The 26994-nt window shown below is 51.6% G+C and overlaps 1 protein-coding gene across 3 annotated transcripts in view; it reads right to left on the minus strand.

The window, feature by feature from the left end:
- PRKCE (protein kinase C epsilon) overlaps window positions 1-26994 on the minus strand; it is a 474741-nt gene that overhangs the window by 4768 nt on the left and 442979 nt on the right. For 2 of the 3 annotated variants that reach the window (XM_088026545.1, XM_028103787.2), the window contains 2 exons: window positions 26233-26421; window positions 22200-22346 (listed from right to left, as the gene is read on the minus strand). In XM_088026545.1, coding sequence (XP_087882671.1) covers window positions 22200-22346; window positions 26233-26421 — 336 coding nt within the window. Of the gene's footprint in view, window positions 1-22199; window positions 22347-24699; window positions 25815-26232; window positions 26422-26994 lie in introns of those variants that run through there. The other variant, XR_003609387.2, reaches the window with a different exon arrangement.

A 26994-nucleotide genomic window follows, 5' to 3' on the forward strand; every position in this document is an offset into this window, starting at 1 on the left:
GGCTCTGAGACGTCCTAGAGTCAAGAAACTGGGTTCACTGTGTTTAGGACAGCCTTCCTCAAATTTGACGTGAAACTTTTTTTTTTTTTTTTTCCTGAATAGCTTCTCAACACCTCCCTTAGGAGCAGAGTTCTGCAGGACACGGTTTGGGAAGGGCGGCTTTATAGTTTACGGAGCACCTTCCCTTTCGCTTCCTTATTTGGTCCTTGGAACAGGCAGGTATCGTAAGCCTGATTTTACACACGAAGAAAGTGGGGCTCACAGAGATCTGCTGACTCAAGCAGGGTCACCTGACTAGTTAAGAGCAGAGTCAAATCTGGGTCTCTGCATGATGCCACGTGCGTGGAGCGTCTGGAGAGCTGGACAGAAATGGAAAGACAAGGGCAAGGGTTGAAGCCCACCAGGAGACATTTAGGCCAGGCTGCTGGGCTATCACGGAGCCAGAAGGGCTGGCCAGTGGGCAAGCACGGCAGGAGAGGCTGTGGGTCGGGGCAAGAATGGGTGACCTGCGCTGGGTGGGCTTGGCGGGAGAGCGTGTCTGCAGATCACCCCAGGCTGAGATCAGAATCAGGCGGACGGCACGGAGCAGGGATAAGTGAAGCTTTCAGTACCCATCAGGCCTGCTTGGTGGCTTTTCTCTGGGCTTGAGCTGCATGGTTCAGTATGTCCCAGAGACCTTGGAGGGGAGACAGAAGGGAGGCACAGAAAACCCAACGGATGGAAACAGGACCTGCAACTGAGGGACGTGCGTGTTGCCCTTGAGATGGGGAAGCCAAGACGTGGCTCAGTCACCTCTACCAGGAAGGACTGGCTCCTGGGCAGGAGGATGATGTGGTCTCCACCTCTGCGGTGTATACCACAAGAGGGAAGGAAAGGGGGGCCCTGCGTGGACAGGACTTCCAAGAGGAGTACCAAGCTCATCTCCATAGTGACATGGGAGGGTCGGTGCCAGGGGAAAGGGTGTGATGACGCGCCTCCTCTGAACATCTCTGTCCAAGGAAGGATGGATTCACTTGGACTGAGGAAGGGGTTGCCGAGTGTGGGCCTGCTGCGCGTGGTAAAATGAGTCTAGGAGGAGGAACAGGGTGGGGAGGAGTGACTTGGGAAGCACAGAGCATCATCCTAGAAGGTGACCAAGAGATGTCCTCAAGGGGGGGCAGAGGGGTTGGAGAGCAGCAGAAGGGGTCGTAGAAGAAGAGGTGTGTGAAGAGGGGTGAAGAAGAGAGGCAAGGAAGAGGGCGCGAGGAAAACTCATTTTGTAACATGGCCAAGGGTGGGCCGTGCCTGGGTCTCCAGTACCTATGGAAGCGGGGACCCCTCCTTCCCGGCTCCCTCTCACCGGTCACGCACGAGGGGGAGCATGTGTATAGAGAAGCTTGGGAAATCTGGAACTGCTCTGGCATTGGCTCTCCCTGTGTACCTACAGCTTGTGCTTCACCATTCAGTTCTGAGTGGCCATTAGTCATGGAAACTGGTTTTGGTTCCCAAGCTCAGCTGAGTGTGGTGGTGGAGCTAGATTCCACAGGATGTCTGAGCATCATCACCCTCTGACTGAGTACCAGGGATCCAGGGTCAGTCAGCATAGCCAGGGATGTCCTTCCCAGAGGACCTCTAGCTCCATTTCACACTAGTTTGTGGAGCCATCTAGCCCAGCTCTGGGCTTTCCAGGGGTCACAGAATCCTCGGTAGCATGTGAGTGACTGCGCCATTCTTCAAGAGCTCTCGAGAAAAATATACTTGCCTCACCCACCCCCTTATGCAACCTGGCCCAGGCCCTTCCAAGTCCTTGGAAGCATTTTAGGTGCATGTCCGTTACTCAACTCCGATTCAAAAAGCCAACATCCCCACTATGTGCAATGCCTATTAACCTTAGACACTTGAGAAGTTTTCCAAAGCAGGTATCTCTGGGAAACACCATCCCCTATGAATGGCATGGAGACAGCATGCATAGCATCCTCCAATTGGAAGAGGGATTGGGGATTATATCCTTTACTTACTGATTTTATTCTTTGAAAAGCTGCTGCCTTCCTCTCAGCAAGCAAAAGACTCAACTCCAAGGTTCAGACGGGCAAACCCTCAGAGACACTCCCTGTTTACCTAGATCCTTGGTCATCCCGTATGCCTCTCCTAAAATCTAAATGTCAGACTCTTAGCCCACACTGTGGAGCCTAAGAGGTGACCCTGGGACCTCTTCAGACCTTATCTCCTCCATGAAGCCCTTCCCACATCCTTGTCCCTACTCCAACATGGAGTAGGAGAGTGAGCACCCGCTGATTTCTTGTCCTGGGACTGGCCCTTCCTGATTATATGATTCTGTGTGAAGTCACTCTTTGAGACTTAGTCTTTCATCTGTAAAATGGATGTAGTAACAGGAACTCCATAGGTTGCCTTGAGGACTCAGTGAGATGTCAGAAGTTAGGTGCCTAGTGTAGACCCCAAAATATAATGGGCACCCAATAAATGCATCCTCCAAATCTTAGCAACTGTGGGCCATGGGCACATCATGTGCAGCTTAGCTGTTACCCAACACAGTCTGTGTGATCTGCCCACTGACGCCAATGCTTCTTGAAGGGACTGAGCCTTACATTTCTGTCTGCCTCCAAATGCTGAACCAGTGCAGAGCCAGGGTCTGCCTGAACATCTCAGGGCTTTTTCCAGAGACTGAGATTCTTCCAATGGCACCAGACAGCTCTTGGGAAAAGCCCCCGGGTCTCATAGTCCTCTACTTCTAAGACCCTTCAGGGTTTCATCCCCACCTGGTTGCCTACTTCTTCTGGGCCCTGCTGCACCATGAGGTTCTCTGGACTCACTGGCTTCCCTAGACTCCAAGTCTTTGCACAGCTAATCCTCGGCCTGGAACCCCCTCTCCCATTCCCACCTTCTGCCCCCACGTCCTCATCACCCAGCTGAGCTTCTCACCTTGCCCATCCTGACTCAGACGCCCCCCCTTCAAGCAGCCTTCCTGCCCTTCCTGGCCTCTTATGGGGGCCCCATCATCTCTCCTAACTCATCACTGCACGGATCGCATGGATCGTCCTCCTTTCGACTCATCTGTGAGCTTTGGGGACAAGGACTGGGCTGAACTCCTATTCTGTCCCCAGCCTACCGCCTGGCCCAGCAAACAGTGAGTGCTCAACAAGTATCTGCTGAAAAAGGGGTGATTGTACTTCTGTTGCTGCTACTATACCCACAGCCAGTAAAGTGCTCTGGATTCAGGACCCCTGGCAGCTCTGCACCAGAGGGGCTTTTCATTTGGGGGAGCACAGGCAAAGGGGCAAGATGGCCGACGCCTGACTCAGGAGGGGCCTAGAGCGGGGCAGCCCAGAGAAACAGGTAGTTTTGGGCCTAGTTCGTGGGGTTTCCTCTCTGAGCAGTGGTCAGCTCGGGGCCCTGGGGTTCCCTGATGGCTGGAATGAGACAAACACAAACAGGTTCAACCAGGGTTTGGGACCATTCCATCAAGACGGATGGGCTAAGGGGAGTTGATGTCACTACCCTGTGGCTGCTATTAGAAGAAAAGGACACTCCCCTCCCTGCTAGCACCCCTTCGGAGACAAGGGCTGGGAGTTGAGAGGCCGGGGCCAGCCGTCGGGGAAGGGCACATCTCTGGTATCTGCAGTGAGGCGAGTGAGGCAGCCTATGGAAACAGTTACAGGGTGCTCCAGATCCTTCTGAGAAACTGCATCTGAGAAGCAGAGCTGCTGGGCCTGCCTTCTAACTCACCAGAGGCGGCTGAGGGCTTGGGGATCGGCCTGCTGTGCTAGTGCTTGGGCATTGGCATGGACCTGGGCCGGCGGCCTGATGGCTCGCTTCCTGTCTGGCTGGTGCAATTCTTTCACTTACTGTACAGAAGTCATAAACACGAGCTTTTGGAGGAGCCAGCGATTTTGGCTTCTGTCTTCATCTGATTACAAGGAGATCAACAGATGACTTTGTTCTCAAGCACAGAGAAAGCTCCCTAATCTCACAGGCTGGGGCATGGGGCTGGCTTTCATGTGGCCACTTGGCTGGTCCCTGCCCAGCTCTTTACCTCTGCCTGGCATGACAAGAGCACAGGTAGAGGTCACTGTGATCCCTGAGCACGACCAAAGGGGGGCAGTGGGGGAGGGGCAGGCTAGCTCCACACGGTCTCCAAAGCCAGCTTTTTTTGTCCAGGTCCCATGTCAGGTTCCAACTCCCTCTGACAGCAGCCTCACCCAATCTCAGCCCCTCTCAGCTCCCACGGCACTTCCTGGGTCACGCACGTGGCCCCTTCTAATATGTCCTGTGTGTCACAGTCTCCTCTCAGGTCGCGGAAGGTACCGACTGCCCAACGGCAGAACGTAACATCCATGGGCTTGAACGAGTTTCATTCACCGTACCAGTCAAACCCCAAATTCCTCCTAGCTTTGAAATGTCAATAGTCTTATCTAAGCTCCACTTTGCTCTTTTAAATACTTAAAAAGGAAAAGCAAGAATTTAAATAATTAGAATGCTTGCTCACTATCAATGAACCAAATCTTTGCATACACACATGTATTCATTATACCATACATTCTAAATAACAGAGTACACGTGTCTATGTTTTATATACACATGCCTACATGTGAAGTTAAATGAAATAAAGAATGTGTAACTGCATAGTGTCTTGCCTGGCAAAAATGAAGGTTGGAACAGAATTTCAAGTTAACGATCATTTACCCAGAAATTTCTCCAAACATAATCCTCCAACCTTTTCTCTCCCTTTTAAATTTGTTAATTGAGTACAAGTCACACTTTCGGATATTCTTTATAGAAATCAGGGCAAGATGTACAGAGCTCATCTGGCACTGGCCTGCCCATGGACCTTTTCTAGCACCTACCCTGCTCTGAGCCGTCAGTGGTTCCCTACCTTTTTAGAATCCACCTCCTCCTTAGCATGTAGCGGCCACAGCGGACCTCTCAATTCCTGACTCTGGTCTGAGCAATGCCAAGTGCTGTGGTATGACCTTCCACTTGGTGGGAACCCTCAAGTTAAACTGATGTCTAAGATAGTATCGATGTATTATCATTTCTCAAGTAGTTGTGATGAATCATTGGTGCTCTTAGTGTTCTCGATCCAACGTAACCCTATTATGGTTGAACGGTGTCTCCCCAAAAAGACATGTTGAATTCCTGACCTCTAGTACCCCAGAATGGGACGTTATTTGGACATAAGGTCTGTGCAGATGTCATCAAACTGAGATGAGGTCATGAGGGCGGGCCCCGGCCCAATGTGATTGGTGTCCTTATACGAAGGGCAAGTTTGACCACAGAGACGACTTGCACAGAGGGAACCCCAGTGCTGAGACACAGGGGGAATGCCACCCCAAAAATGGAGATGCTGCCACAAGCCAAGGAACGTCTGGAGCCACCAGAAGCTGATGGGGGTAAGGAAGGACTCCCCCCGCCCAAAATCCCCTTGGTTATGGAGGGAGCATGGCCCTGCTGACAGCTTGATTAAAGACTTCTCATATCCAGGACTATGAGACAATAGGTTTCTGTTCTAAGGCACCCAGGTGGTACTTTGTCAAGGCAGGCCTTGGAAACGAATACAAATGTCAACCTTCTGAAGTTGATTTTTTGAATCCAAATGTAATCCTTTACACTTAACTTTGATTTCTTCTTATTTTGGTACTTATTTCTGGCTTGTCGAGAAATCTCCATAAATAACGATTCTGTAATTTACTTCTCTGATCTCAGTCTGTGGCCAAGAAAGGAGGGATGATAAATATACCTCACTTGCGGAGGGTTCTAGGAGAGCATGTAAGTCAAGCTCATGTAAACTCTGAAGTACTATGGGAATATAACATTAATTCTATCATCCATCTTCTCTGCTCTATCCTTTGGCTCTGTGTCATCCTAAAACATGACTGGCATGCCCCCCATTACTCCATTAACACACGTATGAAAATGCTGTGTGAGGCAGGCTCAGGCTCTGAGCCCTCTGACCTGCCCCTACAGAGCCCTCTTGCAAAGCTGACAGGTCCGCCAGCACACTGGGGGGGAGGGGGGGCATTGTTGTTAAATCCACTGTGAACTGACCAGCCATGGTCCCTTTTTCCGTCTTGTTCAAGAGGATGATATCGGAGACTTCCAATTGCTTTGCTGGAACAAGGACACATAATGCCTGCCTCATTTCTCTGGTCTACTGGTCTAGAAATGAAGTTAATTGGCTCCAAGTGATTACCATTTGCCCCTCAAGTGTCCACAAGCTATTTTCTTAGAGAAACTTCTAGATCTCGCTCTTATAGCATCTAACTCAAGTATCCCCAATCCACATTTTTTGTATTTTTGCATACAGGGATACTATTTGCCCATCTCCATCAATTGGTATCGCTGCTCTATTCCATCAAATCCAATTTACCAAGTAGTGGGCATAGCGGATTCTTCAGTGACCTGGCATGTAATTCACTTGGGCCTAGAGCGAGGGGCTGCACGCTGGATCGCCAGGAGCTTTGCAGAACAGTGAGGCCGGCCCCACCTCAGAGACTCAATGTCATTGTTCGGGGATCTGGCCCAGGCACGCCTTAGCTCCCCTGGGGATCTCTATGAAATGTGATTCATTAATTCACCTCCCTTGGATTTCAGTTCACTCTTAGTGGTTTTTGCCCTAATCTTTGTATTTCCAAGAGATTTCCCTTTGGGGAAGAGTTAGAGACAAAATAACAGGCTTGCTTTTTGTCACTGGTTAACACAGTAGTTCTCCATCCCGCCTACGCATCAAAAACAAAACTTGTGCACTGCTGGTGGGAATGCACACGGGTGCAGCCACTGTGGAGAACCACTGTGGAGGCTCCTCAAGAAGAGAACTAACCTACGATCCGGCGATCGTACTACTAGGCTTTTACTCAAAGAATACAAACACACTAATTCAAAGGGATACATGCACCCCGATGTTTACAGCAGCATTATCTACAATATCCAAGATATGGAAGCAGCCCAAGTATCCATCGACTGAGGAATGGATAAAGAAGGGGTGGTGTATATACATGATGGAATATTACCCAGACATAAAAAAAAAAAAAAAAAATGCCACCTTGCCATTTGCAACAATGTGGATGGAGCTACAGAGTATAATGCTAAGCAAAATAAGTCGGTCAGAGAAAGACAACAACCACATAATTTCACTCATATGTGGAATTTCAGAACCAAAACAAACAAAGGGCAAATAGAGAGAGAGAGAGAGAGAGAGAGAGAGAGAGAGACAAACCAAGAAACAGACTCTTAACGATAGAGAACAAACCGATGGTGACCAGAGGGGAAGTGGGTGGGGGGATGGGGGAAATAGGTGGTGGGGATGAAGGAGGGCACGTGCCATGATGAGCCCCGGGTGATTAAAATACCTAAAAAGCAAAAATAAAAACAACCCAAAGTGCAACCACATGGACACTTGGACCTCGCCCCATACCTTATGAATTGGACCCTCCGGGGGTGAGGCTCGGACCTCTGTATTTTTTTAAAGCTTCGTAAGTGATTCCGACAGGCAGCCTGGTTGAGTCCCCCTGTGTAAAGGAGCAGCGGATCCCCTTCTTCCTTCTTTTCCTTAGCAGTTTCAAAAGGCCTTTTTGTGGTTTAAAAGCCTATTTAGGGGCCTGTGGTTGGGTTGTTCTGGATTTGGCTTCCTCTCAAGTTCACGCTACATATTGGCCTTCCTTCTCAATTTCGTGCCCTCCTTTCCTTATTCGATATTAGCCTTTACACATTGGGACGTCCAAGAGCTCACGGGGCACCACACTGGTTTCTCCAGGTGCCATCTCTGAGGGGCAGCATAGCTCAGTGGGTTAGCGCAAGGGCTCTGCAGCCAGTCTGCATTCCACGCCTTCTTCTGTCCAGCTTTGCAGCCTTGGGCAAATCATGCAGTCCCTCTGTGCCTTAGTTTCATCATCTGTGAAATGGGGATGCTAGTCGCCCTCCCCATATATTTGTTATAAGGACCACTTGAAATAATACATTTAAGTGGTGAGAATAGTACATGACATAAAGCACAAGTAAATTATTAGCATTCCTTCCTCAACAAGATTTATCACAAGTGTATGTTTAGAACAAACAGCATTGTCTTTGGGATGGTCCTTGAAAGAGAGTTCCACTTGATCTCAGTTCACAGAATAGTCACTGTTTCCCCGGGGCACCCTGGGTGTTTTCTTGTCCCACGCGCATGAAGTCTAGAACCAACAGTCTGCTCGTAAAAGCTAAGAGCCAAATGTGTGACACGACACCCACCAAAGAACATTCCTGATACTGGGGCTTGGTTTTTTTTTTTTTTGCCTTCCTGCCCCTGTTTTTCTTTCCTATTTTCATGGATATTATATTTAGAGCATGTACTTTATATATTCTGATGGGCCATCTTTAAACTTTCCAGAATAAAGCAAGATAAAAAAAAACAAAAACAAAAAGAAGATACATTTTACGTTTAGTACTGCTGGTTGTGACGTCATAGCTCCTCTGTAATGAGCACGGTGTGCGTGCTTGCGCGCAGGGGGAGCCTGGGGAGCTGCGAAAGAATGGGGCGCAGCGGGCATCACACGCCTCACCTGTGATGCTGCCTTCAGGAACAAGACCCAGGGTTTCCAGGTCTTCTGAATGCCCAAGAAATGCTCCAGATGCATTTTCACGTTAGATCTAATTTTTTAAATGTTGCCAACTAATTCAATTAAAAAAAAAAAAAATGGTAGCCTGGCTGGAAGGGTCACACAATCTCCAGTTTGTGACTTCTACTCTAGTAAAGTTACTTCCATCTTTTAGGGGAAGAGAAAATCAAGACTCATTTGCTTTTTAAGCACAAATGATTCACTTCATGGCATTTAAAAACGGGGAGCCACTTGGTTCCTGGCCATTCACTGGTCCAAAGGAGAGGGTTATGGGAGCATGGTGGTCTCTGTTGCCGGCGTGCAGAGCTCAGGAGCCACCCAAGCCTCAGGTGGTGGCCTCAAACGTCTCCTCCCCAAAATCTGGTCAACTGCCTTTTGTCTAAACCACTTCTGAGGGAAAGCTGCTTTACTCCTGAGGCGGTCTGTACAAATACATTTTTTAAAAAGGACCAACTCCCTCAGAGTACCGGGCATTCCGAATGAAGCACCACAACTGAGTTCTGTCAAATCAGCTGTTGGATGAAATTCAACGATTTCCACTCTCTCCTTGTCCCCCCGTTATTGTTTGCTAGACTATAAAAAATACACATTTTTACAAATTCCATTTGAAGGGTTACTTTGGAAACACTTATTAGCTAATACCAACCTCCTCCCTCACACCCAGCAAATACTTCAGTGCTCCAAGGAGTTCGGCCAGCTACAATGTGTTTATGAATTAGTGGTCTATAAGGGGCCTACAGATCTGGCCCTCTGGAGGTCCATTACAGGGAAGGGCGGGTATCCCCACTATAAAGAAGTTGTTACCAAGCTTTGTACACTTGCTACAATGCTTTCTAAACAAAACTTCACAGCAACTATCTGAAAGTTGGGTTCAGCTGGAAGGCAGTGCCAACAAGAAACCCACAGAACTTTGAAAGGAGAACCCAAGACACAACTCCCTGGCGTCCTCTGCTTAACACGGTCAAGTGGGGGAACTTGTCACGGTGGTTTTCAAAGTTGCTCTACCTTTAAATTTTACAACTCAATTATTATTTTTTTAAATTAAAATTCAATTAATTAACATATAATGTATTATTGGTTTCAGAGGTAGAGGTCAGTGACTCATTAGTCTTATATAACACCCAGTGCTCAGCTACATCACGTGCCCTCCTTAATGTCCATCATCCAGTTACAGCTCAATTATTTTAAGTGAAGTATTTCAAGCAAGCCTCTTAACCTGGGTTCTTACTCCTAAAGCAGGAGTGGCAAGTTTTTTCCAAAGGGCCAGATAGTAAATATTCAGGTTTTGTGGGCTCTAGGAGTGCTCTACTCTGGTGTTGTGGCTCAAAAGCAACTATAGACAAGGTAGAATTGCACCAATACGTCTGTGTTCCAGGAAAGCTTTATGTATGCACACCAACACTTGAACTTCACATAATGTTCATGTATCACGAAACCTTCTTCTTCAACCATACAAAGAACAATGTAAAAACCATTCTTAGTTCAAGGGCTGCACAGAAAGAGGTAGTGGGCAGGATTTAGCCTGTGGGCCAGTTCGCCAAGCCCTGCATGAGGGAACAGACTTCAGGGCCTCCGTGAACCTCATAAAATACAAGTACAGGCTGTTGTGCCCATGGAAACATTTTCCTTGAGAGAGTTTACTGTATCGGATTCTTGAAGGACTGGGGTTCTTGATTGCTAAGAACCACAGATTTGAAAGTTTCCCATTGTACAAAGCCTGGATCTCTCCAAGGCATGATAACTCTGGGGAATCCACATAGAGGAGGAAGCCCTGAGAAGCATGCTCCGGACCTGGAATGTTCCCTTTGGCTTAAGTCTCTTGGACCGTGGAGGTCCCCAGTATGGACGACCCCAGTGGCGTATTCAGTGCTAGGCAGGAAGGCTGAAGCGACCCTATGAAAATGACCGGGGGAAGTCCCCTGGACTCAGACTATATATCTGAGGCTCTTTCCAGAGGGTTCTTTTAAGACCAGGTGAAGCCATCTTGATCAAAGCTTTAACTCTTCATTCCTTTTAGGGAAGGAGGCATTTCTGTGCAGCTCTGAAGGGTGGGTGCTTCTACCTGCTCAAACCCTCCCAGCCCGCCACCCTCCTGGGCCTGCCAAGGTCCAGACGTATGCACACCTTCGGCTGTGACTGACTCGAAAATTTGGTCACAAATGCATAATGTATACATTTCAGCCAAGAGTCATTTTGAGCCACGTGGTTAGGGATAAGTCCTCATCGTCGGTGCGGGGGGCACATGGGCGCTGGAGGACATTCGGTGTGGAGTTTATAAATGGCCTGGAGGTGCCTCTAAGTGCCCTGTGAATCTTGGCTCCCCGGTAAGGCGGGCAGCATCGCCTACCACTAGCAGTCCCTGGCTCAGGACTGGGACTTGCCAGCTTCCGGTTAATTACACGGATCCTGCAGAGTCCTCAGAGGATGGCAAGGCGCAATAGTTTTGCTCAGAAGGTGAGCCTGCCAACCTCTCAGATCAGAAATCAGAGTAAAGGAGGGTCCGTTTCCCCCTCAAATGCTGTAAAGGACTTCTGAAACCATTCCTGAGGCCACAAGGCCTCCATGCTGCTACTAAAGAGAGGGTCAGTGGGGGAAAGAAATACCCCTTCCTGGGGAACCATCCTCAACCTAGGCTGGTCCCCCTCATACACCTGGGCTGCCCTGTGCCTCCTTCCTGGGACTCCTCGGAACTAGGGCTAACTAGTCACCCACTGGCATCTGTCTTGTATTCGCAGTGTTCGCCCAGTGCTGGGCACACCTGTTTCTGCATGTGCAAATGTCATAAAGCTCATGGATGGAGCCTTTTCCAGGTGCTGGGTACTGCACTAAGTGCTTCACCCACCCGATTCATTCCCGCTCACCCCCCCACTCTAGGGGGGAAGTGGGCTCTGCCACGGCCCCCACCAGAGAGATCGTGTAACAGCTTGACCAAGGCACAGCCAAGGACTGAATTCAGGTGTTCTGGCCTCAAGGCCCATGTCCTGACATGGGCCATCCTGCCTCCTGCTGAGAGGCATCAGTGTGTTTGTGCAAGAGCCCGGCACAGGCACCCAGTTCAGCGGCTTCCACCAATAGTCTTGTTGCTGTGTTACAAACCAACCAACCAACCAACCAACCAACCAACCAACCAACCAACCAACACCTGCATTCTTCCCTATATCCCTCACAGTCCATGAGATCACCAACCCTGCTATACTTTTTGGGGTCACTCCTTAGACATTAGGAGTGAAGAGGGGCAGAACCCTTCAAAATGTTTTAGTATGCCCAACAGTAGGAATACATTTTGTATATGACCCAGAGTGCTTCCCCTTGTCCCACCAGCCCCAGGAAAGGTTCAGCAAGCTGTACTTTACCCGCATTGCACTCTGTGCTCCAGCCTGATCTTCTCCTTCTTCTGTTCTGTTCTATTCTGACCTGGCCTGACCCCACCCTACCCTAACCTATTCTTCATTAATTTTTTTTTTCTTCACCTGACTCATTAAATGGATTTTTACAACCCACTGCTGGGGAGATCCTGAAGTAGGGTCACGGGGCGCCCAGTAGGGGTGTGAGGGACTGACAACACACAGAAGGCCCAGCGTGGATATCCAGGAATAAACAGCCTGAGGAGGAGACAGCACCCTGCGAGCCGTGGCTCGCCTGAGGCCTGAGCGCCCGAGCTGGGCTCTGCAGCGAGCTGGCCCCATGCGGCGGGACGTGCAGCAGCAGGACCCATGCCTCCAGCGGAAAGTGGGCAGGCCCACGGCGGCAAAGCTGGCCCCACTCTGCCTCTCACCGTGGGGCCCTTTTGCACGTAGCATCTACTTCTCAAAGCCGGGTCATCGTTGACAGCCGTTGGGTTTAGTTAATTCTAGGGATACCTTTTTGGTGCCCAAAGAAGCTTTTCTACCTGGTCCTGGCATAAGCCCTGTTCTTCCACTCATCTATTCCACCCCCCCCCCAACTTATGAAAATGTTCTAGATAGAAATCAGTTCTCTTGGCCGGGATTTATTATTGCTCTGCCTGCTGGCTTTGAAACGGGAACTGTAAACACTCTAATATATGCCTCTCAAGTCAAGATGAGGTCACCCACCTCTCTTAGCATTCAACAATTTCAGGTTTCTTAATGCAGGATCTTATCACCCCAAATTCCCGGGCATGAACTGGAATAGCTCTTGGGCCATAAAAGGTGAGAAGAGAATTTGGAGATGGAGCTAAGAGAGAAATATTCTCTGGAAAAACACTGTAGATCGACAGAATTCATTCATTCATTCACCCCATGCATATATATTGAGTACCTCCTATGTGCCAGGAGTTATGCTGAGGATACAGCTGTGCATGGAACAGATATAAATCCCTTCCCTAACAAATTAACCGGAGGTGGCTCATTGTCGGTACTGGGTGATGGACACATAGGGATTCTCTCTACTTCTGTACGTGTCTGAAATTTTCCATGGTAAAAAGTTAAAAATACAATTCTCAAATCTCTAACACATGATACTGAGTGAGAGAAGTCAGACACAAAAGAGCCCATACTACATGGCTCTCTCTCTCTCTCTCTCTCTCTCTCTCTCTATATATATATATATACATATGAAACTCTAGAAAAGACAAATCTACTCTCTGGTGACAGAAAGCAGATCAGGGACTGCCTGGGGCAAAGGGCACCTGGGAACTGTTCGGGCTAGTGATGTTCTATATATTCACTGTGCTGGTGGTAACACGGGTGCACGCATTTGTGAAAACACATCAAAATGCACGCTTTACATGGGCAGATTTTATTCTATGTAAATTTTATTATAATAAAGTTGATTTCAAAGAACCTCTAAGTCCTGCCCTCATGGGGATAGAAGACATTTTAGGGATTACCTAAGTCCCTCATGTTACCAGAAGGGAGCAAAGACATTCAGTGACTTGCTCCGAGTCTCACAGATACAAACAACAGGGGCCAGCACCTGTCCAGCATTTTCCTCTTAGCTCATTGCCTCTGGTACACGGTGAGGGCGCAATTCTGGAATCTCACATTTCAAGCGGACTGTATTCTGAATCATTTACTGGAACACCCACATCCCAGGTGCCCAGGCCCTATAGCCTGAATCTGCCCTGCCTCCCCAGGAGGACCACCAGTTCTGTGGCTTCCAAACACCGGCTGCGATGCCAGGAGGAGAGGAGGAGGAGTCTGGCCAAAGCCCCAAGTCAAGGTCTGCTTTATTTCCCCGAGTCATTACAGATGATAAGCCCCGCCACAGGCTTATCTTCCCATCTCTCTACTTCAGGCAAGTATCGTAACTCACTGCCCTGGCCATTCTCGACCTTCTTCCACACCTAGCAGGGCTCACACACCTGAAATACTCCACTGACATTCAAGCTCTGCATTCCAAGAAACCCCCTTTGGGGGTGGAGTGGGTCCCAGAAGGAAGAAGCCAGGGTCGGAGTGCTGAAGGCCTCCTCACTCTGAAAAGACTGAGGTAGATTGTGGAACCACAATGATGTGCCATGTACCCAGTGTATGTCTGTCAAATCCCAGAATCCTAGAATAACGTTTGCATGTCAAGTTTAGGCCAAGTTCAATTCCATTACCTTCCTGTCCCCCCCAACCCCAACCGCCACAAACAGTGGGGGGTAAACAGGGCACCAATCCCCCTGAGGCAGAGCTCTTTCCTAAGAGCTTCTTTTCTCCAGGAGAGCCAGCTGGGCCCCTGGGGATTCAAGGTCCTGGCCTTGGAGGCTGGTGTGGGTGAGGACACTGTCAGCATGCATGGTTTCCCTTGGTGCCTGTACCCTTCAAAGAGCAAATTCTAACTGGAGGCCTGGAGGCCTGGAGGCCCTCCACCGGGGAGGTTTGAGTTTCCTTCCGCTTTTACTTCGATGCCCAGTCTCCAGCCTCTGACCACTGGCCCTCCACTCCAGGCTGCCAGATGCCCCGTAACCCTCCTCTGAAAGAGAGGGGCAGGAGCGCACTGCCTTCTACGAGACCGCAGGTGGGAAGGGGCTCGCGCGGCCCACAGAGGCCCTACTCGCCGGCCCGTCTGCGGAGGCCTCTCTTCTGCACACCACCTCTCTTCCCTGTCCTCTAACCTCAAGAGGCAAACCCCAAAACTCCCTCCCCAAGTCCTGGATTTGACACTATGCTGGTCTTCCCCTAAGGACCTCATATTAGAGTCTCCTATTGCCCGAACTCCTCAAACGGTAACATGAAGGGGATGGTAGGGGATTCTTTCCTTCCTATGTCAACCAACCTTCCCCTTTGCAGCTTCCCAGAGGGCACGAAGTACATGCTTGATAAATTCCTGCTGAAAATCGCCGATTTGAAGCTAGCCTTCCCCCACCCCCTGTTCCCATCCCTTCCCCGGTGGTAGCTGTCTCTCCCTAATGCTTTCTGGCGTTCTCTGCCAAGATCCAGCTCCTCTGGAGAACCTTCCCCCCTTCAGTCACACATAGCCCTGTAGGTCCCACGCTCCCTGGTAGGTTGTGTGTTTCCTCCCGTGCCAGTGGAGCGGGAGGAAATTAAATTCAATATATGCTAGTGTGATGAACCCACGAAGGCACATCCTGACCTAACAGCTGTGAGGTCATAAAAAAAACTTGGGAACTTATAGGCATGCCCAGCCCAGCCCAGGGCTCCAATTCTTCCCCTGGGGTGATGGGTGGGGGCACCAATGTGATGTGTAGGTCAAGCCATAGGAATGCTCCTGCAGACACAGTTCTCAGACCGAGAGATCCCTCGTGCAGAGTCAAAGACACCCTGCCGAGGCTGTTTAGCTTAGAAATCCTTGGGAGCCTGCCGTGCTCACAGGGCCATGGCCACGGGGTCTCAGGGTCCCGACAGACTGCCACGGTTTTAGGGCTGGGCGGCACGGCTGTGCTCAGCAACAAGCCCAACGGGAAAGAAGGCAGGAGAAGTAAGGCGCTGGCCAGCTCACACAGTGAAAGGGGGCCAGATCCTGGGGGGAAACTTGGGGTTCCCCAAAGGGCATTAGAATGGCTAGGGGTGAGTCTCTCGGCTCCCTGTGTGCCACCCCCACCCCCAGCCCATCCCAGATCAGGGGCAGGGCCAGAATTAAACCCCAGAAGTTTCTCGGCCAGGCCTCAGATGCCCCTCTGCCCTGCGATGGCAGCGTCCCTGACCACATGGTGTCATCCCTCACCTGAACCCCTGGCCTCTCCGGGAACCGTGCCAGGTCCAGGTCCAGGTCCAGCCCCCTTGGGACCCCCCGCCAGGTTCTCCACTGCTGTCAGCGTCAGCACTGTCCCAGCACTCGCTACATCCCAAGGACTGCACTGCCTGCCTCACACAATTTGCTTTGCACTCCCCCTTGCCCCTCAGCATAGATGGTATTACTATCCCCACGCTCTGGATCGGCGGCCTAAGGCTCGGAAAGATGAGACGACTCTCCCAAGATCCTGCAGCCCTCATGGGGACCTGGCTACGCTGGATTCCGCAGCCTGGCCTCCACACACTGCACGGCCTCCTGCCTTCCTTAGCTCTTGGTTCCTCATCTTGGGATGAGAGGGAGAAGGAGGGGCTTTATCAGGCTGGGTGGCGGGGGCGGGGGGGGGGGAGGTTGGTGGTGGCGGCGAGTGTGAATGGAGAGAGGAACTAAAACTCCTGGAGAGCCAAAGCTTTGTCTAATCCTGTGAATAATTTTATGAGTGGCTATTTTTAATCCCCACGTTACGGATAAGGAGGTGGGTGGGGCTCAAGGAGGCTAGAGGTCTGGGGGAAGTGAATTCCCGGGCTTACATGGCTATCCTGTGACAGCATTTTTATTCCAACGCAAGCCTCCCTGTGCTCAGAGCCGGCACCGGTCCACTGTGCCATGTCACTACCTGGGCCAACAGCCAGAAACAGGTTCCTGGACATTTCCCATGCCCTCCGGGCCCAGAGCAGTGTCCTGGCTCTTTGTGGGACCTTGCAACCTCTTGGAGGCTCAGGGCTCTCACTCTGGCACGGACACAGTCCAGGGGGCTGTCCTAACTGACGTCTGTAGGAACTGGCCGGGCCCTGTTCCTGCTCTGCCAGGTGGAGGAGGAGAACAGCCTTTAACAGTCTTCATGGTGCACACTATCAGGTGGTCCTCGCGCAGGGGCGCTAGCTTTAGGGCAGGGCTCCTCCCTCAGGCTGCGATGTCAGTGAGGTTGTGAGGGTCTCAAGCCCACTTCCCAGTTTTCTCTCAGCACAGCCCGCTCATGCAGGAGCATGCAGGAAGGGCCTCCCTTGAGGGTCCCGCCATGCAGTGTGGATGGCTGGATGGAAACGGATCATGAGGTTGGAAGGGCCTCCATGTCAGCGGGCCTGAGGGCTCACCTACCTGGACAGACTCCCCATTCTGGAGGCCTTACCTTAAAGAGGGGCATTCACACTGAAGCAAACTTGAAAAGAGAGAACATGTACACAAAGAGAAGTTTACTTGGCCGGCATTTCCCTCATTGCCCTTGGCTTTCACTGAGGAGAGCTAGGTTTCTGGGGAGGCGGAGCTCTCCCCCCTCTGCTGGTTTCCCCTGATTCCAGCACCGGAGCCCTGGCAGCCATCGTCTCAGAGCCCAATGCTTTTTGGGCAAAGGAGGGACACACGGGAGAGAAGCCCGGAGCAGGAAAGTGCCTCCAAGCCCCGCATGGTCAAAGATGGGGCTGTCCGAGCACACCAAACACATCACTTCTGCCCGCTACGGCCCCCAGAGGAAGCGAGCCCACCAGGAACGCAAAAGCGGACTGTGCTACATTTACGGGCTCCTGGGTGATGCCGCCACCTCGGAACAGAATCCCCAGTGGGACGGGCAAACGGATTCTACGCTGGGAGATTTTCCCCAGCGTCAGAGGCCTGGGCTCCTGCCTCACTGGCTTCTCGGTTCCCCCACCCGCCCGCCTGCTGCCAGGGGGGAGGGGGGGCCTGCCGCCCGCCCTGTGCACCCCTGCTCTGACGCAGGCCACCTCCAGAGATGCAGGTGAGTACACGATGGCACAAAGTCTTTGGTCTGGCGTCGATGGCACATCGCTTGTGCAAAGTTGGAATCCGTGGGTGGCGAGGGGGCCGACAGGAGGAATATGAAAGGGAAAGGGAGGGAGGGCCAGTGTACAAGAATGCTGGTTGGATGAATGAGAGGAAATCTCCCCACTGGAGCAGGACCACTGCAAGATGTCCTGCGGTGGGGGTGAGTGCAAAGGGGACGTAAACACGAAGGCGGGCCACCCCGTTGGACTGACAGCTGGTGAGGCAGGGCAGGGGTTAGTCCGGGAGGCTCAGGCGCCAGGGAGCAGAAATCTCAGCCTAGCAAACATCTCAAGAAGGCAAAGGCCTGGAGGGGAGAGCAGCCACTCAGGGTACGCCAGGGAACTGGACCAGAGGCCAGAGGCCAGCTACAAATCTGGACAATCTCGCTGGTGAGATCTTCAGAGGGGCGAGGCTTCCTACAGAGAGGATGGAAACCAGGCCCGGGAACTTGCCGTATCGTCAACCCCTGTAGGGGTGATCGAGGCACCCCAGGCTTCAGCTGAGACAGCCTGGGCAGCGTGCAGGTGGGCTTGCTTTCCCACTGCAGGCTCCGCTGTGGCGGAGCTCCAACCGTGCCGCGGGACTGGGAAGAGTCAGGAGCTCCAGAAACTATAGCACTGTGTCTTGGCTCTTCTGAAGCCTGGACTGGATGGCGTGACTTCGCCCAGCCTCACCTCCAGCACCTCCCATCAGACAAAACCAATTCCCTCCTGAATCAGACAGGCAGGACCCTGCCCAAGGTCCTAAGATTTGGTATGTCCGGCTAATTCAGCGGGGTCGTTGCTCTCCAGCTGTTTTCTTGTGGGGGGGTGGCATCTTGGTGTGATGTCAACAGGACACGGGTAGGGAGCAAATGGAGCGAGCCCAAGACGAAGGAGCCCCAGAGTTCCCTCAGGGCCCCAGGTCTTTGACTGAATGCCCTGGGGGTTTTTGGCACAATGAGACTGGGGGCGGCGGGGGGGGGTGGTGGTGGTGGTCTGTGCATCTGGTTCCACTGCCTTCTAAAGCACACGCCCCGTGTCTTCTTGAGCCCACCCCCAAATCGCAAGGCCAGTGATGTTGCTCACATACTTGTCCTCTCCTTTCTCAAGGAGTCTGTCCCTAAGATCCAAGAACCTCCCCCTATCCCTGGTGGCTTACAACCCACTCTCTTGTCCACGTCTTCCCAACGCCAGGCTCCAAACCCGCTTTCCTTCCTCCGTCTCTCAAAACCTTTCCTTCCCAGCTCGCGTCAAAAGGCATCTGATGTTCCCTAGAGCTATGGGACACCTTCAGCCCAAGGACAGCCTGTCTTGTGATGGAACCCTTGCCCTGTAAACAGGGGACAACTTCTGGGGGACATACTTTAGCCCCCCATGTCCCTCCAGTGACCTCTCGTGGATGGTACCTGTTCTGTCTGTGGGTACCGGGCCCTGTGTATGAAGTGTAACCATCCCCACTGCTGGTATCCGAGCCATCGGGTACTCGTACCCCAGGGTCAATCCTGAGTTAGTAAGAGGTGGGTGGTGGTTTATAAAAACCTTGTGTGAGTTCCACAGGGGTCCTGTGAGGCTTTCAGTATGTTCTTCACTGTGGCGGGCTTTAATTCAACTTAAAATTCATTTCTGCGGTATACAAGCCCACAGAGGATGTAAGGTGGTACCATCAACATTCTTCAGAAAAGAGCTTTCAACTTAGGGACAGACTTGGGACACCTTTCCCACCTGCTAATGAGATGTAGACTGGTCTTTTCTTTCCCATTTTGATAATTCTCCAGAGAGAAATCTCTAGGATATAAATGCGGTCAGATACTTAAATAACTTGAACACAACTTTAAAGACCTGTAGCTGAGAACTCTGCGAGGATCAACAGTATTCGGCTCGAAATGTGACTAGAAACGTCTCTTGCAAGATGTAAATTTCCCTTCTCATCCTTCCTTCGGATGTTCCAACTCTCTCTTCCAAACAGAATTCACACCAGCCGGATAAATGCCTGACCCCCAACAGTGTCAGGATAACTCTGGAGGGGTCGAGTAGGAACATGCACAGAAGGTGATGTGCGAAGCAAGGATGAAATCAGTCTTTGGGAATGCGGACTCAGGCGGACATCATTCGGAGCTCCTGGACGGCCCCTGTCCTTACTCTTTGCCATCCCCCCGGGGGATGGGCACGCCCCAGGAAGCCTAGAGCCCCTGAGCAAAGCAAGCAAGCAGAGTTCTGCCCTCTGGTTCCAGGCTGGGGGCTTGCAAGAGGCCCGAGGGAGGGAAGCACGGGTCCCCTGTGACTCTGGGTGGAGATGGAGTCCCACCTGGCCCCCAGGTGAGTTTGGCCCCCTCACGCAGGGATGTACTTCTCCTGCTGGGTCCCTGGGCACCCACCCTGGCCCACAGGAGCACCTGCACTGCCAGCTAGTCATTCCTGTCTGTCCCAGCCGGCTGAGGCCTGCCCCCTGCCCACCAATGGATTGGGTCACGGGTTGGCTTTCTGAGTCTCTCTTCTCTCCTTCCCCCCCCCTTCCTCCATGCCTGGCTCCTTCTCCAGCCCGCAGGCCCACAGAAAGCTCACACTAGTTCTTCACGCCTTTCTCTCACTCTGGGGAAGCCAGCTACAGCTCAAAGGGTCACTTCTCTTGGGTTTGCCCTTTTATTGGCTCAGGGTTCAGACACAGCATGGCAGCCTGGTGAGGAATCCCTGGTATCGCTAGGCCTTGGGGAAGGGCTTCTAGAGACAGGAGCTTCGCGGGGCCCCTGAAATCTCAGAGCACTCTCCTCTGCTGGATTTGAGCACTGTTTTGCCATCTGTTTACCCCAAAGAGAGACTCTTGTCCATGAATCCATACTTTAAAACTTCTTTGGGCCTTTTATTGTCAAGATCTTCCCTAATTCCCTGCGGCTTCTCAGCACACCCCAGACCCACTCTCCCCCCTTCACATCCCCCGGGCTTGCCCTGTCCTCTGGCCCCATGCCCCCAGGAGGGGCTGCCCCTCTAGCCCAGCCCGGCCCTCTGCAAGCCCAGCTTTGAGTCGTGTAAGTCATTTTGCAGACCTCCACTGGCTGATTGGTCCCATTGGTCGGGTCTGGATTTGCTACTTAGCCCTACTTCCCACTTTGCTTTGGGTTAATTACCTTAGACTAAACCCACGCTAACACTGGACCCTCAGATCTGAGTCTTTAGTTTTCCCCTCCTTCTCCACCTGACCTCTGGTTTCTTACTTCGCCTCACTTTTTCCAGGACACGGTTAAACTTGTCCTTGAAGACTACTCACAGAGACCCTCCAGGTGAAGGGGTGGGGGCAGCCTTTGAGCAGGCCGGCATGTGCAGTGCACCCTGCCCAGAGCCGCAGCAGGCCCCAGAGCCAAGGGGGAGATAGGCGGGCAGGGGCAGAGGTGATGTTACCAAAGAGAGAAGGTGAACCTAAATCTAGCCTGTGCCAAGCTGTGTGCCAGCCAGCAAAACTCATCAAAACCGAAGGAGGAAGCAAATGAGGAACGGTGACCCGACCGAGCATCCAGGGCCAGTCAACCTTCCACGTTCTAATCTGGCCGAGGCGTGCACCACGCCTTCAGCTGAGAGTTGCCTCCTCCTTGGGATATTTCTGAGAATCCCAGCACTATCTGTAATCGCTCCCCAGAAAACCTCCTGGAATAGAATGGAATTCCTCATGGGTGATTCACAAAGCACAGGAGGGTCTTTCCTGTACTTGGAAATGAGGGAGGACTGCCTGACAGAATGCGGGGTGGCTGAGGGTTGACTGGATGACTTTGGGTTTTTTCCCGCCCAGGACCCCAGCCCCACCGCTCTGGGGCTCCTGCCCTGTAATTTCCTCACGTTACATATTCCCTGTGCTCCCAGTGGACTAGCCCAGCTGGCGCCCCAATTTTCAGTCTGGATGATTGCCTCATCGGGCGACACGCCAACAGACTTAAGATACGCCCCCTGCACAGGCATGCACACACACTCTAAGGACGGCACTGCCTCCAGCAGGAGGTCACGGCCAGCACATGGCCTCTGCCCTCTGATTCCTCTTTCCAGCCGCCGAGCTTCAACAACACTTTACTGCAGCCCCCGGGACAGGCATCACCGCCACGGGCCTGAGAACCTGCATGGAGGTGTGGGCTGGGGCTGGAGAGGGCTCGGCAGGGACAGTGGAGCCGAGCAGGTGTGGGAGCTCTCCACAGACCGCCTCTCACAGGCTCGGCCCCCAGGCTCGGCGCAGCGCGGCCCTCCCCGGGTGTCGGGCCCCGGGCCTTACCTTCACACTCTGCGCTAGGGCCACATCCCGACTCTGACTGTGGCTCTTACTGAGTGGGTTTCTTTTAAGTTGACTCAGTTATTAAGCAGACCCGTTTGTTTATAAAGAAACCGTGTATCTCTACCATATGCAGAATGTAGCATTTGTGAAAGCCATAGATGGATCTCTGTTAAAATTAAAAAGTCTTCTTCTGTGTCCCATGTAAACCACCATCTCGGATGCAGCTCTAGGTTACGTATTTTTGACAGTAAACTCTTAGGGCTTTGGAAGGCTCTTTCGGCGGTGGGCGGGGCTGGGGGGGGGCTACCACCGGCCCTTGTCATTTGGGCTGTGAGAGTGCCCCGGACCACTCTGTCTATGCGTCCAGGCCCGACCCACGGTGTGGAATGAGCTCCGGGCCCTACTTACAATTCGAGGTTTGAAGGGCGGCTTGATCTTCTTCTGCTCCAGGAGCACCCAGTCGATCTCCTTGAAGAACGGGTGCTGCTTAATGGCGTCCTCACCGTTCTGGGCTGCCACACAGCCCAGGCGCTTGTGCGGGTTCTTGGTCATGAACTGTGGGGAGGACGACAGGACAGAATTAGTGACAAAGACCTGGCAGGGACAGGCTTCGAGGGAAAGATGGAAGCCAGCCAGGGCAAGGTCTTCAGCACCCTCTCCCAAGCCTGTTTCCTGCACTTCTGGGGGCTCTGCCCCCCAGGGTCCTCTTTTAATCTTGTCTAGAACTAACTATGTGCCAGCACCATTCTAAACATAGCAAACATTATTAACTCATTTCATCCAAATGCGAGCCTCTCAGGTCTATTATTGTCCCTATTTTATAAGTGAGGTAGTTGAGGCACAGAGAGGTTAATTAACTTGGCCAAGGTCAAACAGCCAACAAGGTACCATGCTGGGAGTAGGACCTTGGGCTGTTACTAACTCCCCGATTCTCCTCAGATTCTCGAGTCTTCTCATCAGGGAGACTAGGGTCTGATAAAGTCACTTACACTGAGGTCCTTGCTGAAGGAAGGAAAGAGGACCAGATATTCATGCTAAGGTAAATTATCAAAGGCACCTCCTGCACGTCTCCTTTTCCTGGCCCCGGGGCCCTCTCACTTTTTTTTTTTGAATTTGAATTTGTAATCTCTAGCATACAATACCCATGTAGATCAACTGATAAAAAAAAAAAAAACAAGAAAAGGAAAAGCTTATGGTTTCTCAATGTTTGTAAAAACCACATTGATATGTTTTATATTTGTTGGCTGACGTCTTGTGAAAAGAACCTCTAGCTTGGGGGCAGCTTCCCGAGACGTAAAAATCTGTATTTTTATCCGTAGCCCTCATATTTCCCCACACACCCAGGTGAGCTTATTCCTATTAAGTGAGTCAGTTCTGATGGCAGCTAATCTGAGTAGATGTGTACCAAATAACCTTGAAAAAAAAATCCACTGATAGGTGGAAATATTTCTGATAGCCACCCAAAATAAAGGCAGGGGTGTGTGTGTGTGTGTGTGTGTGTGTGTGCATTCGTGCTAGAGACAAGAGTTACATTTCACAGGGTGAAGGCTAAGCGTCTGTATTTAAATGAAGGAATTTAAGAGGACAAACCATAATCCAAAGGAAGAACTCTATACTGATACAATTTCAGGCTTCATTAGCAAGGGAGATTTTCTTGGGCAGGGAGCATCTCCTACTGACACTTGCCTGGTGCCCCTGAAGCCAAAGCACATGGACACACAGCTGGGAGAGCCACAGATAAGAGAGTGAAGGGGTGGTGGGCAGATCTGAGGTAGAATGGTACCAACGCACACTTCCTAAACCTAAAAGTCAGCAGAGGCTACCCTGCTTCAACACTCTTGATTCCTACTGCCCGCAGGATACAGTCCATAGACTTTGGCACACAGAAACTTAGTCTGAACCCAGTCTACCTTGGCTGGCCTTTAGTATCCTTTATTCCCCTGGCTGAATGCCCCTGTCCAGTCCCTACGTGCCCTCTAAGAACCAGTCAAAATGCTGCCTCCTCTGTGAAGCCTCCCCAGATTCCCTGCTGTGTAGGTACCTGGGACCTCATGTTTCTTGTTTATTTAAATTATAATTTGCCTAAACTTCTCTTTCCTTGGTGAGCTCTAGGATGTAGGAATCAGTCCTGTCTTCTCAGTACCTGGTTCAGTGCCTGGCTTCTATTGTGCACTCAGAACATTTAAATGGCTCAGCGGGGGGCTGAATGCTGGGCCTCAGAGCACAGTGCTGAGAAAGGAAGGCACTAAGACCAGCACTTACTGTTGCACAGGTTGGGCACTGCATAACTCTATGATGTAAATGATCTTCTCTAGAGTTCTGTGTCACTTGTCACTTTCGTGGTTGTGCAGAGTTCTGCACCACTTTCATGTAGGTAGCAGGCCTCAGAGACACAGCTCAGTGGCCAGAGTCATGGAAAACCTGGCCTGGCCTGAGAATCAAGGGACAATGTGAGGAAGTAAAGCGTTCCAAGGCCAAGGGAGTAAAGACTCTTCCTTACTTCCTTAGCTCTTCCTGCCCTTCCACTTCTGGGAGAGGAAGTATCAGGGCTACTGATAAACATACGGGTTTTAACATCTCAGGAAGCTGCTCCTGAGTCAGAAGCTCTTCTCGCAGGGAAGATGCCTTCTACCAGAGACTTTGCCCTCACCAACCAGCCGACACAGGCATAACCCCTAGCTTCTGAATCTCTGTAGGTCGAAGTTTCTCAACCTCTGTGCTAATGACATTTTGCACTGGATACTTTGTTGTGGGAATTGTCCTGGGCATTGTAGGATGTTTAGCAATGTCCCTGGGCTCCACCCACTAGATGCCAGCAGCAGCCCCCCTCCAAGTTGTGATGGCGAAAGCATTTCCAGACATTGCCAAATATCTCCTGGGGCAGGGGTGGGAGGGCAAAAAATCACACCTTGTTGAGAAACACTGCTCTGGGTCATCCAAAAATGAAAGGGCCTCGCTGGGGTGCTGGCAGGGGGCTCATCGGTTTGTCGGGCTGGTGTTCAGGGCCCCGGGCAAGTGAGCAGCTCTGCTGGGCTGGTGTTCTGGCTCCTTCGGGTGCTGCCTGCAGGTTTCTCCTTAGCCGGCACCTGACACAGCACCTTGTGCATACTTGATGCTCACTGCTTTGCACGAGATGAGTGAATACACATTCTCTTTTTGCTTCTCAGTTGTGACTATGTGTGGATGTATTTTTTTTATTTATTTTTGCCTGCTGGACGATGGCTGTTATACTCGCCAATACTTACTTGGCACGAGGCGTGATGCCCCACACGTGGGAAACCCTCAAAAAACAGCTGGTCATTGAATTATTGATGGGGAGGGGGAGGGAGACAAAGGGAGATGGATGAGGTGAGGGAAAGAAGGATGGAGAAGAAAGCAAGAGCCGCAGGAGAGGACAGCATGCTCTGATGTGGCACTTTCCAGAATGTGGCATGTGTGCTCCCAGACACCGACAGAATGATGTGAGGTCTTTCTGCCATCTTCCTATGATGATCTATGTTATTTATTTACGGTAAATGATACTGGTTTTCTGTTTATGACAGCGATATAAAATTTCTGGGTAAAAAGCCTAGAATTAGGTAAATATCGGTAGTTAGTTGACTGAAGGAACAAGTAAATCGCAGTTGAGAAGGTACTTGGATACGAAAAACCTGGTGAATGTGATGTGCCAGGTACTGAAATTTGCCACACTCTAATGGGCGACGGAAGCCAGGACTGGAAGTCAAAGTTCTTAGGCTGTCACCTCGGTTCCGCCGCAACCCAGCAGGTCAACTGCTCTGCTTACCTTCCCTGCACCCGGCCTTCCACAGCTTTCCAAGGCGGACAGGGAACTTGACTTACTTGCCCTCATCTGAGTGGCTTACGTCGCAGAAACAGCCATGCTGGGCAAGTGCTAAGCATCTCACATGTGCGGGATTATCTGCAGGGCTGGGGACCATCTCTCTATCGTGTCTGAATCCAGCACGGCTGCACAGGTCTTGAGCGGGCACTTCTTTTCTCATCAGCTCTTCAGCCACAGAGATGCTGTCATGGACACAGGCGCGCAGTGACCACCTCCCTCCTGCCCATCACAGGCTCCAGTGGAAGGAGAGAGGCCTTGGGTGGCAGGGGAGGAGGCAGGGGCCAAGGCCCGGCGTACATGTGGCAGAAATGACGCCGGCACGGTCTGGGTTAGTTGGGCTCCCTGTGGAACTCAGGAGCACACAGACACGCACAGAGCTCCCTCTCAGGAGACACAGTCCCGCAGAAAGCAATTCGTGCCTCAACTCCCCGCTGTGCCTGCCTGCAAAGGCCTCTCCTTCGGCAGCAGAGGTGGGTCGGCAGAGAGGAGGGGAGGGAGGGAGCGAGGAGTCCTCGGGGACCAGGAAGGAATGACAGGGACAGAGGGAGAAGAGGGAGAGAGGTCAGGGGAGCAGCGGCACGGGGGAGGGCAAGGACTCACAGCTTTCAGGATGCTGACGGCCTCCTTGCTGAGCCAGACCGGGTAGAGCACGTCATCGTGGAGGATGGACTCGAACAGGTCGTCCTCATTGTCGGCCTCAAAGGGGGGCTGCCCGGCCATCATCTCGTACATCAGCACCCCCAGGGCCCACCAGTCCACGGAGGGGCCGTACTCCAACTCCTGCAGGATCTGTTGGGGAAGCGGGCAAGGTCACGGACCGCCACGGACGCCCGCCCGCAGCCTCCCTGTGCTGTGGGAACTGCATCTTCATTTCCAGCTTGCTCCTCGGCACAGCGGAGCCCTGGCTCATAGAACTGAGGTTTGGAAATCAGCAAATTCAGGGAAAACCGAGTTTGGAAGGCACTATGCTGGGGCCTAACTATCAACTCTCCAAAGTCAACACCGACAGTCTGTCCTCCCGTGGGAATAAATCGCTGTCTCTTTGTTTCGGCAGATGAATTTCCTGACTTGCACTTAGGACCATATAAAAATACATGCGTGTTTCTGACACGAAAATCAGGGTCAGAGGAGCAAGACGCAGGCTAAGAGAGACACGAGCAAGCTGTAAGTGACTGAGAGCAAACCAGGACCGTCTCACACTGAGTGGGAAGGTGAGCAGAATCTCAGTCTTCTTTAAAGACTGAGATTCTGCTGTGACAATGCTGTGACAATGTTGAATTCGCCTGAGCCCTATGTTTTTGGAAAAGAAACTATAGTTAATAAATCTCCCCATCCTTTTGTGTTCTAACCACAAAGGATGCC

This window comes from Eumetopias jubatus, unplaced genomic scaffold (assembly GCF_037043125.1).
Source record: "Eumetopias jubatus isolate StellerSeaLion01/CBP00866 unplaced genomic scaffold, mEumJub1_p1.0 scaffold_9, whole genome shotgun sequence".
Taxonomy (NCBI): domain Eukaryota; kingdom Metazoa; phylum Chordata; class Mammalia; order Carnivora; family Otariidae; genus Eumetopias; species Eumetopias jubatus.